Source organism: Copadichromis virginalis, linkage group LG4, assembly GCF_057382275.1.
Source record: "Copadichromis virginalis isolate Kocher_CV1m ecotype Utaka linkage group LG4, C_Virginalis_male_GT1.1, whole genome shotgun sequence".
NCBI lineage: Eukaryota > Metazoa > Chordata > Actinopteri > Cichliformes > Cichlidae > Copadichromis > Copadichromis virginalis.
Genome location: NC_140621.1, coordinates 36211195 through 36223694, shown reverse-complemented (window position 1 = coordinate 36223694; position 12500 = coordinate 36211195). Strand labels below are relative to the sequence as shown.

Genomic DNA, 12500 nt, shown 5'->3' with positions numbered 1-12500 from the left:
GTGTCCAAGGCCGCGTTCCTCTGCAGACTGCCTGGTGTCATTGAATCTTCATGGATCTGTTTTTCATGGTTCACTGTGATTGGTTCCCTGGTCCATTGGCTGAAAAACAGCCCCAGCATTAGGTTCCCACCACCGTGTTAGACAGCGGGGGCGGCGCTCTTCGGGTTGAAGGCTTCTACTTTTTCACGCCGAATGAAGGAAACATCATTGTGACCAAACAATTCAATTTTTGTTTCATCAAAACACAGACGACCAGAAGCATTTGAAGGCCGAGCGAGCTTTTGTGTGCCTCATCAGGAGGAGCACCGTGCTTTTCTGTAGGTCCTGTTTCCTAATCTCAGTTTATTATAACCGAGGAAGACGTGTTTAATCTCTCTATTACAGCTTATTTAAGACTAAGAAATGCCTCGACCGCGTGCTGCCATTGAGCGCTTTGGTCCCGTAACGTGTTTACTTTTTACTTTACACCAGTTTTTCGTGTGAGACCTGTGTCATGGAAAACAGACTAAGCTGATCAGCTGATCAGGACTGAGAGAGATGCTTAAAATGTTCAGAGAAGAGAGAAAGCTGCTGGATGCAGCCATGGAGCTCCTACATGCAGCTGGACGCCACAGAATGACGGAGCGATGTACAGCCGGGAGTCAGGGTGACCTCTGTTCAGTTTCTCTGCTTAGTTTGTTCTTATAGTTCTAACTGTGTTCAGAGCGTCGACAGACGTGCTTGGAAACACATGTATGAGTAACCACATTTTGAGTGGCAGTTACTATAGTAACGACAAGCCATGATGTCACGTGACTGCAGCCATCTTTGATGCTGCGCTCTCAGAGGACTCACTGAGTGTGTGTGTGTGTGTTCAGTCTTCTGCAGGGTGTACACTCCGGATCATTCCTACGTCACCATCAGGAGCCGTCTGTCCTGCCGGGTTGGAGAGATTCTGGCTCTGGTCAAAGAGAAGCTCCAGTACAGCGAAGACCAGCCAGTCCTGCCGGGAAACCTCATACTGGTGGCCGTGACGTCAGCCGGAGGTCTACACACACACACACACACACGCACACGCACACGCACACACACACACACATTCCTGTCTTGCATAACGACTGAGGACCGGGTAAGTGTACTATCAAAGTGAGGACCACCATTTCTGCTACACTTGCAGACAAACCTTTGCCATTTTTGAACACTGGGTGGCTCTCTAACACCAAAAATCACCTCAAAATCTTAAAACACTCAAGTAAAAAAAAATCTCATTCTACTATCAGAATGAGGACCTTGTCATTGAGTGCTATTCAGGTGATTTTCCACCAGGGGGTGCTTTTGTGTTCGTTTCTGTCTATATGTTTTTTTCTGTTTGCATTTACTCCTTGACATTTTCTATTTTAGTGCAACCAAATAATGTTAAAGTTAAACAGTCTCAACTTTATACATAAATAGAATAACTAAAAAGTTCTGATAATCTATCAAGACAACCCTACATAACAAAAGGTAGTATTACATTTCAAATACCGCTGTAGATTTTATTAATAATTACCAAGGAAATTCCCACAATGCTGCAACAAGAGCAAATTCAGTTTATTTCACAATGTAACATCCTTCCAGAGGAATAATAATTGCTATTATAACAATGAAGACAACTATTAAGTCTAATGACTTACAACTAAAATAGTGATCAATAACTTTGATCAGTTTGTTTTGACTTCTGCCAAAAAGAAAAATCAGTAAAGCTTAGGATGGCTACAACTGTACCAGTATGACCTTCCTGCTTCCTACATAATTCCCAGCCGTCTTTGCACTGCCGTCTTCTCTGCTTCACTCCATGGCCTCTTGACCTTCGCACGGGGGATCTCTACAAATAACACAAAAGACAACATGGACTGTTAACTTTACAACATGTATGTAACCGTAGTTTTTTTGTTTTTGTTTTGATTTTGAAATGGGTTTCTGCTTGTGTATATTTACAGAAAATGCCAAACCAAACTGTAGGTTCAACAATTTACTCAACATTTTGTACCCAAGATATGTAGTAAGCACTTTTAAATTAAGTATTTTGAGTTCACAGAAACATGAGATCAGTTATTGAGTAATATACCTACAGAGTGAAACAGCAGCCAATTTACTTTTATACATTTTGTTTTCAAAGGTACATGTTGCATCTAGCCTTTTAAAATAAGATGCTAACTAGTTATTAGTCCTGTTAAAATCATTCATCATAACAATATTCTTGTAAAAAAACAAAAAAACTGTCAGACTTTAATAATTTGCTATTGTTTTAAATAAGGCAAATATTTCGGATGTACTAGTAATAAAAAAAACCTGTGCTGTTGGTAGTAGTTCTAATCTAGTTAACTGACATCACATATTTTAAGTCATTTTTTTTTTTATTATGAAATACAATTGCTAATATCCTTGACAATGTAACAAATTACCTAGATCATGATTCAGAACCAAACATAACTGATTGACATGATCTTTTCATTTTATCTGAATTTATGCGTTTTATTTGACAAACTGTCACAGTTTTGCGACTGGCGCACAGATACAATACCAAAGAGCAGAATTAAGTTTTGTCTATCATTAGTCATAAGGCCTGTACTACAAAGCACATTCAACACATCAAGGCTATCTTTCCATAATCTGGATTCACTTAACCTGAAAGTGGCGATCTGGATAAGTGGTCACAAAAAGCTTAACCTGCATGGTCGCATGAAAGGGGTGGCATTGTGAGCATCTGTTCACTAATGATTATTGAAAAGCGTACTGGAAACAGAAGCTGATTTTTCAAAAGATAAAAGTATAGTATTAGGCAAATGTGAAGATATTAAAACAGACTGCAGCATAACTAAGGGAGGATTCAGGGTCACCTGGTCCAGCCTGAAATATATGCTTTAGCAAAAAGGAAAGTTTGAAGCCTAATGTAGTCTACTCGATGAGCTTTGTTGCTTGTACTTGCCGTTTCTTGCTGTCTTTTCACAAACCTCTCACTGAAAATGATGGTCCATACTGTCAATCTAGTTCACTTTACAAATTTTGATTTTAAAACACAACATCTGTGTGTGTAATTGGTGGAAACTAAAATACGCATTGTAAAAAAAAATAACATTGAGATAAAGTAGTTGTCTTTAATTGGTAAATCATAGGACCTTAAACAGGTATTTTCTATGATAATATAACAAGACATTTTCAGCCTGCATTTTTTTTTTAAATTCCAGACTTGTGAAATGACCTGCAGAACCCTGCCATGTGTTTTGTAGTGCTGTTCTTGCAAAGTGTGAACTCACGCAACACAGCAGGTTAAACTAGTCACTCACCAGAATAGGTAGCCTAACAAATCATAAATGTAACAATAAAAGTGAAGCAATCATTCTTTCAGCTGAACTCTTTAGGGGTCATCACAGCGGATCATCTCCTCAACCTCCTCCTATACCAGCATCCTCCTCTGTCACACCAACCTTCTGCCTGTCCTCCTTCACATCCATGAACCTCCTCTGAGGTCTTCCTCTTCTCGTCCTGCCTGGCAGCTCCATCATCAACATCCCTTGGCAGCCTCCTCTGCACATGTCCAAACCATCTCAGCCTTGTCTCTCTTTGTCTCCAAACCTCTGACCTGAGCTGTCCCTATGATGTAGTCATTTCTAATCCTGTCCATCCTGGTCATTCCCAATGAAAATCGTCATAGCTTTCCTCACTACCATTTTGTAAACCTTTCTTTTCCCTCTTGCTGCTTTCCTTTTATAACACATCACCCCTGACACCCATCTCCACCCCCTCTGAATTCTCCTCTTCAACTTACTGTAAAGCAATACTTAAACATTTTCAATAATTTTTCTAATTACCAACAAAATAATTCTGGATCAATATTATCAAGAATTTTGTGTTTGTGTAGGCATATATTCTGCCACAGAGGACAAAACTATAAGGAAATAAAGTCATGTCTACAACCTGATTCATATACTGCAAACAGAAAATTTTAAATACATTTAAAGCTTAAAACATCTCACCCTTTGCTTTGGCCACTTTGGTTTTTCCCCTTTTCCTCAAAGCCAGTCTTGCTTCCTTGCTCTCTTCTAAAACAGAAACACACAAACAATGGTAGCTGTTATTGTACAAAGCAGATTGTACTGGAATAGAATTTGAGTAGAATACATACAACAGTGTCACTACATTTCAGACAAAAGCTTAAACTCACCATCTACATCTGAACTCTCTTCACTGGTGGGCTCCGGTCTCTTTTGAGAGGAGAAATGCTCAGAACTTCCACCTGAAAAACAGAAACATTCATGTGCCACATCTTCCTAATTCACTGTGTTTTTGTACTGAATGACTCTGTAAAAAACCTGACCTTCATCCATCTCACTGCCTCCTCCTTTTTCATTTCTCTGGGGGACACGGAGTAGCTGCTATGTCAAATATTAGCCATCTGGAGTCACAAAAAACTTCAAACACAAACAGTATTGTTGACAAATATGACAAAAAACAAAGATGCAACAACAACGTGCAAAGGAGCAATCTTAACTTCTCCAAGTGTCACTATGTCATCCTAGAAATGAAATTACTCTTCTTTTAGTTAAGATAATTAAAACAATGCAGCACAACCATTCAAAGGTGCCATTTGTGTAAACATGCACTGGACAAATGTAACAGTTTTTAATTTAGAATCTGGGTCGTGGTGATAAAACCACAAATCTCTGAGATGTCCTTTTTTCATGTGTTGTGAGTCTAGTTCTTGCTGTAATAAAAGAGCTCACTATAGAGTGAGTGTACATGATCAAGTGTTATCTGTTGTATAGACTACTGAGCACTGAACTAGGCCAACAGTGTGTTTCTTTGGCTGTAACATGCCACCCAGTTCATTTTACCATTAGGAACCCAAGCTAACAGGTTAACGTCACTCTCTAATATTAGTCAATGTCACATACATAACTTGCAGTTGCATAGCAGTTTATCAAAAATGCAGCTTATTCATGAGGCAGTATACCAACAGCTGTACTAGTGAGCAGGTAACACTTACCACCACTATCAGAACAGCCATTATCACTGCATGCGAGCGCCACGTTATCGTCTGCAATGTAAGAAATAAATATTGAAAGGATACAATTATATTTGGACATTTTTTATGAAGAGAGAAGTCTATAACATGACATTACTGTAAAATGTATAACCTAAGCTAATTTCTATTGTCATGAGCTTTAACGTCCTATGACCTGAACTCTTTCATGCCATTTTTAATTTCTCTTTGCTATTTGGGCTGATTGGGACCTGATGTAAAAACAAAGAATTATCTGAATTTTTTTTACCTCTCTTGTTTCTGAGAGGAGTGAGATCCACATACGAGGGCATTTGTTTTAAATTTCGATAGAACAGTGGCAGTATAATGTCCTTGTAGAGCAAAATTTAGTATTTTGGTCGAGACAACCCAAAATGTGATGTCCACATATGTGGACACCAGGTCCAAGGAGGTTAAAGTACACAACACTAACAATGCGCCATAAAACAACAAGCAGGAGATCATGAATAGAAGACTAATCTTATTTTAAAACCAGTGCCCATTTAAATTTAAGATTATGCCAGTCAGGATTCAGTTTGAGGTCCTCTAGCAAGGAATTCTACATGTTCTCTCCTGAACAGGAAAAGCTGTTTCTCCAAACAGGGATTTAAGTGACATCAGCTTCCAGCTGGAAGCTAACAAAGCCAAAAACTAAATACGACCATAAGATCACTGAGCATGTGGGAAACCTGGTTAATAAGCATTTTTTTTAATTTGTTTCAGAAAAATACATTTATTAAAATCATCAACCAAAAATTTCTTTAAAACATACCACTGCTGTGATGCTGACTTTGTCCTATTGCTTGATTATATACCATGAGACGGTGTTTGTAAACACGTTATACATGAAATTAAATGTAAAATAAATTCTCAGTGGATCAAACTATCTGTTGCATAAATAAATTGAATATATCCAAATAAATTTGTCATTTGAAAATCTGCTCATCATTTCAACCTGCTTAATAACAAAAATTTTCACATGTGAAAAGATATGTTTTTAAAGTTATAAGACTTCACTGAACTCGTGTATTCCTGGCTGTAAGTAAAATAAGATGTTGTGGTATGACCGTGGTATCAGACTGCAGAGGACTGCACAGGTCTGCAATGAGGACACAGGCTGCAAACAAAAGTTACGTTCAACAACTTTTTGTCTTTGTCTCCTGTTTCTGTTGTCTGTTTGGGACTGTTTCTCATATCTGGCTTACATCATTTATATTATAAAATGCTGAGTTTCAACCATGTGTTGTCCTTGTGCCATTTTCAGGTAAAGAGGCTTCAAATGATTTTCTGATCAATGCCTATTTTATTTACATTTTATGCAGAACGTGGGGCCGATGTGATGCACATGAGTATTGTTCTAGCAGCAGTTGTTCATATTATAAGCAACAAAGAATCACATTTAGAAAACAATCACGTCTGATCTAAGAATCACCTATTCCCACCTTAACTGATAATGATTCTTAATGCATATTATAGTTTGTAGTATCTGTTGTTTGGTCTGTTGTTTGACACTCCTACGTACGATTCAGTAACGATTAAAGACTACATGTTCAAATATTCGATAAGAAGGCACATACCTGTATTTGGCTTGCTGCCGTGGCTTCCTTCACCTAATACCAAAGACAAAAGTCAAAGTTACTTCTCAGTTACAGTTAAATAATCCAGTTACAGTCAATAATGACTTGGAGGTGATACAGTAAAAGTGCACCAACAGTTTTGATGCAGCCCATTACCCATTCATTTACAGTAGCTCACCTCAATAAATATACAGGTGTCTTAGCAGTGAGCGCTCATGCAGGTGAACCTGCTGTAAAAATTGTGACCTACAACTCTATCAAATTTAAAGTAAAACAAAAAAAAAAACATGGAGCATCACAACGTTTCACCCGTTTTAGATATAGTAGTATTAGGCATTTAAAAAACAGAGTGTCATATAGGAAAGCTTATATGCCTTCTGATGGCTACACTGTTAGAGTGACATCATTTCCTTTTTTAACATACTTTTATTAATTACTCTCTGTACATAAAGCAATATTAGGACAGCATGTTATTGTTTCCTCCAAGGTGAGTCTTATTATAACACTAAAACATAGCAGCCAAAGAGACAACACATAAACACACTTTCAATTGTTGGAAGGCACAATTATAACACACTATACAAAAGGCTTATATTTTGTATAAGCATGTACATTATTTGCTTTGAATAGCCAAATTAATACTACATGACAGCCTTGATGTTCCACAGAAAAACACTATCTGAAGCCCACTTCAGCAACAGAACACCAGGCCTTCTGTCCAGTTATGTTTGACGGTGAAAAACAAATGAGAGGAATAAGACAAACGAGGCTAAACGGAGCACGCTGCTCAGCTGGGTCATGCTGATGTGCGGCTACGTCAGTAAATATACTGGACGGACAGACGCTGCTCAGTCACTGAAACATCGACACCAACATAAAACTCCATGTTGGCGTAAACACGTGGGAACGTTTATATTTGATGGATAAAGGAGGACAATGATTTCAAGCATTTTGGATTGTAAACACTTTAAGACAACAAAAGTTAAAGCATTGCTACGCGCATGCGTCACACTTCAGTCGTTTCCTTTACATATTTTGAAATGCTAACTTGATAGATGTTATAGCTGGGCAACTGAGGTTGGGTTTTAACAAAAGATTAAAGCGCTCGGAATAAAAGTGCCTTTCGACTAAATCTAGGCTAAAATTGTGACTTAAAAAGAAGGGGACAAAACCCAGTCAAGCTATAAAATGCCTTAAAGAGATACCCTAAATAAAACGGTACAAACCACAGTTTGGCCGCTTGTTATCTTTAATAAAGTTTGTGAAGAATTAAAAAGCATTCCACTAAGCTGTGTTGTGGCGAATCCACTTAGCCAAAAAAATGGATCGGACATCAATTGGAGAAACGATAGTCTTTATATAAGGCTTCAAAAGGGGGAATGTACAACAAATAAACTGCTCGACATCAGAGCAACATATAATGGCTTCCCAAAACTTTCTTTGCTAGCTAAAAACCCAGAGTAACTTTTGTCTACCACAAAGGATTCTGGGAAACGCAGTTTTCTAATGAAAATACCTGTTAAATAAATTAAATCTATAATTAACAGCTCTCACTAAACATGTGACTAACACTTAAATCACTTACAAAATAATCCAAATGCTGTTATCAAACAAACTGCACTAAAGTTACAACAAGCTGTCTTGTTAAAAGGCTGGAACTCACACAGGTCTGCAACCAAAACACTGCATAGGATTTTTCATTTTAGACTTTTACTCACTGAAACCGTGAAAAATCTCTAACTTCATGTTTTCTTGCAAAAATCATGTTTTTACTGTAATTAAGCGTACATTTTTCCCCTTTAAACTGAAAACCAGATCCGATAATTATTTCTTACGTTAATTTTATATTTCTAAGAGCGAGACTGAAGAGAAATACAGATAGAAATTGCCAGAAATTGAGGGGGAGGGGACGGTAGGTTTGGCATAAAATTTAGTGTTAAATATATCACGAAGGAATCGGTTTTTGTTCCTATGTTCAATTATAAGAAAAATTATGCATAGTTAATTGTAATAAAATATAGATTGAGACGAACTTTATGCATTGTTCAATTAAAAAAAAGTATATTTACTGCCGTGTCATTAAGTTAAAAAAAAATTAAACTTAATGTAAGATACCTTTTTCTTTCGTTTCTTAGAAAGACAACATTTGCACAGTTTTCATATAGCAAAAATGTGAAATCTTACCTGCAGAAAGCGTGCTTTGCAGTCTTCAGAGCTCCACTTAAACGGCTACTCCGACTGTGGACTGAATGACGTCACATGCCCTGCAAAAGTTTGAGAGCTGCAGTGCAGGTGCGCGGGGGGAGGGTCACTGATGGAGGAGCAGAGAGAGCCAAAGTTTTCTCCTCAGCTCTGACTCTCAAACCTGATTTACAGGCTACAATATGTGAAATAAAGGAATCCTGACATTTATTTTAACTACAGTTTAGTACACATTATGAAATCACAAAATAAAATTTATCTAAAGTAAGATTTAGTTTTACAGTCTAATTAAACTTTATATATATCAGTAGTGGAAAGAGCCATTACCATATTATTTATTTATTTTACACACACACTAAACAGCTATATTAGGTACACTTTGCTAGTCCTGGTTTGGACTCTCTTTTGCCTTCAGACCTGCCAAAGTGCTGGAAACATTTACCTGCCCCTCCCCCACTGCAGCAGCTATGGGGGAGGTGCAGGGCATCAGTTAAGTTGGGAGCAGAGTGAGCTACAATTCTCTGCTCAGCTCTCACTCAGGCTCAGGCTTAGTGTACTGGCCAGAACACATGAAACAAAGGAACCCTGACATGTTTTACTACAATTTAGTACACATTATAAAAGCACATACCAAGATTTATATAAAGTAAGATTTAACTTTACAGCCTAATTTTACTTTATATACATCAGTAGTGGAAAAGTACTTAGTATTTATCTAAAAGTATTATTACCATAGGGAAAAGAAATACATATATATACACACAGTGGACTCATTGCGAGCCCTTCAGGAGGCGAAATGATGCAATTTAATGCAAAATACGTATTTCATCTGCTATGATGGGAAAGCCAGATATTTCATAGATGAAACTTTGAAATATCTGGCTTTTGATGATGATCAAACATTATTTTTTCTGCATATAGGGGAGAAGCATGTTAGGAGTCGAAGAGAAGGACAGGCAGGAGCGTGGAGGTACTATGACTGGCAAAGGGAGAGAGCTGGCTGATATGACTGGAGAGAAGGAAGGTAGATTTACTGTGTGTGCAGGAGACCAGGTTGAAGGTTGGATGTCAGTTAGAAGAGAAAGAGGAATTCTGCAGTTAGTTTGATAAAGTGGTAGAGAGTGTTGATTGGAGCAGACTTCAGTAGCCATGTAGGTGAAGGAAAGAGAGATAATGAGGTGTTAGATAGGTATAGTGTTAAGCAGAGAAATGCACAAGGTCAAAATTAGGAAGATGGAAATGGCTGGGGTGAACTCATACTTCAAGAAGAAGGAGGAACAGAAGGTGACGTAGAAGAGTGGAAGAAAGTGTACACAGGTGGCTTACATCCTAAACAGAAGGGTCAGTCTGAAAGAGATAGGAGACTGCAAGGTGGTGTCAGGAGAGAATGTAGCCATGCAGCATTGGACACTAGTCTATAGGATGACTTTGGACGTCAAGAAGAGGAAGAGAATGAAGGCAGAGACAAGAACTAAATGGTGGAAGCTGAAGAAGGAAGAATGTTGTGCAGTTGTTAGTTCAGGGAGGAGTAGACATTCTCTGGGTGGAAGGGAAGTGTTACCAGATGACTGGAAAAATACAACTGAAATGGTGAGAGAAAGGCAAAGAAGGTGTTTGGTGTATCTTTTGGAGAGAGAAAAGAGGACAAGGAGACTTGGTGGTGGATTGGACACTTTCCTGTAGTTCCTCAAAGGAATAGCTAAGAGAAAGTGCGATAGTCAGGGGAGATGGATAAAAGTAGACAGGAATACTGGGAGGCCAGGCCAACTGCAAAGATAGAGGTGGCAAAGGAAAAAGCTTATACTGAGTTGTACGTGAGGCTGGGTACTAAGGAAGGAGAACAGTACTTGCATGAATTAGCTATACAGAGATTGAGCTGAAAAGGATGTGCAGCAGGTTAGAGTGATTAAGGATAAAGATGGTGAAGAGAGTGTGTTGAGAAGATGGAAGATAGAAGTATTCTCTCACTGTCTTCATTAATGAAGACATTAATAAAGACAGAAACTGAGGACAGATGGAGGAAAGTTAGTGAATCAGGAAGCGCAGGGGATAAGTAAGGAGGAAGTGAAGGCAGCTATGAAGAGAGGAAAGGCAGTTGGTCCACATGACATATCTGTGGTTGTATAGAGATGTTGAGGAGAGAGGACTTTTTTTTTTTTTTTTTTGCCTGTCCCGTTTGGCTCTTTTGCCATCAGAATTATTGTCTAAAGGCAAAGAAAGATGCCCAACGGATTTACTTTACCAAATTGACCATCCCAGCCTTGCCGTAATGGTCCATTTGATTCACCTTTTATTGTTTATTTTATTTTCACTTGTTGAATACGGGACAGACTTGACTGGGGGAAAGAAGGGGAGAAAGAAAGAGAAAGAGCTGAGAAGAGGGATAGGGGAGAAGGGCAAAAAAACAAAAACCAACAGAATGGGCAGAAAAAGAAAAAAAAATGCATCTATCGATCACCTGGATCACCTGTTGAGAAAGAAAAAAGAAAACAAGCAGAAGAGAACAAGAGTAATAGAATAAACAACATCACAATGATATATGGGAATATGACAGTAAATACTAAATATTAAACATTATTGTGCAGCACATAAGATCAACAGAACACAGTGTGCTTTGAGGTAGGAGCCAAAAAGGGTGTAGTTTGTGGGTGTGATCACCCGTGTGTACACCTGTGAGCATGGACGCGCTTCCATCCATCCATCTTCATCCGCTTTATCCGGAGCCGGGTCGCGGGGGCAGCAGCCTAAGCAAAGAGGCCCAGACCTCCCTCTCCCCAGCCACCTCCTCCAGCTTATCCGGGGGAACACCAAGGCGTTCCCAGGCCAGCCGAGAGATATAATCTCTCCAGCGTGTCCTGGGTCTGCCCCGGGGCCTCCTCCTGGTGGGACATGCCTGGAACACCTCACCCAGGAGGCGCCCAGGGGGCATCCTTGTCAGATGCCCGAACCACCTCAGCTGGCTCCTTTCGATGTGGAGCAGCAGCTGCTCTACTCTGAGCCCCTCCCGGATGGCCGAACTTCTCACCCTATCTCTAAGGGAGAGGCCAGCCACCCTTCGGAGGAAGCTCATTTCTGCCGCTTGCATCCGCGATCTCGTTCTTTCGGTCACTACCCACAGCTCGTGACCATAGGTGAGGGTAGGGACGTAGATCGACCGGTAAATGGACGCGCTTGTTTTTTTAAAAGGTTCCTTCATGTAATGATGTGCTAGAGGGTGTGGGGGGGCCACAGCCCCGTCCTCCAGGGCATGAAGCAGGTATGGAGGAGATCAAAACTCCAGACATCCAGAGGCCCCCAGAACACAAGAGACCAAGGAAGACCAACAGAGGGGCAGCCGCGCCACTGTCCCAGTAAGAGCTGAGGAGAGTCCCAGATGAGGGCTCACTCAGCAGCCGCGGAGCAGAAGCCAGGGGGAGTTGCAGTGACGCGCCCGTGAGCTCCGCCGGCAGCCAGCTGTGCCTGAGTGACCGAGCCCCAGGCTGAGAGGCCGGGGGCACCCCACCTCCGAAGTGGCCCGAGCGAGCCCCAGGATCCAGGCCCCGATAAGCGGCCGCCAAGGAGTGAGCCGGTGTGTACCTGGACGCCCATCCCCTCATCCTCTCATATGCACTTCACACTCAACCAACGTGGAGACAGACATAAAGAGACGCTGTACACACGATCACACTCCCCAAGCGTAC

General features: G+C 40.1%; 1 protein-coding gene across 1 annotated transcript in view; it reads left to right on the top strand.

The window, feature by feature from the left end:
• rapgefl1 (Rap guanine nucleotide exchange factor (GEF)-like 1) overlaps positions 1 to 12500 on the top strand; it is a 50346-nt gene that overhangs the window by 19443 nt on the left and 18403 nt on the right. The window contains exon 7 of the mRNA XM_085455234.1: positions 858 to 1025. Within this exon, the coding sequence (XP_085311360.1) occupies positions 858 to 1025 (168 nt within the window). The remainder of the gene's footprint in view (positions 1 to 857; positions 1026 to 12500) is intronic.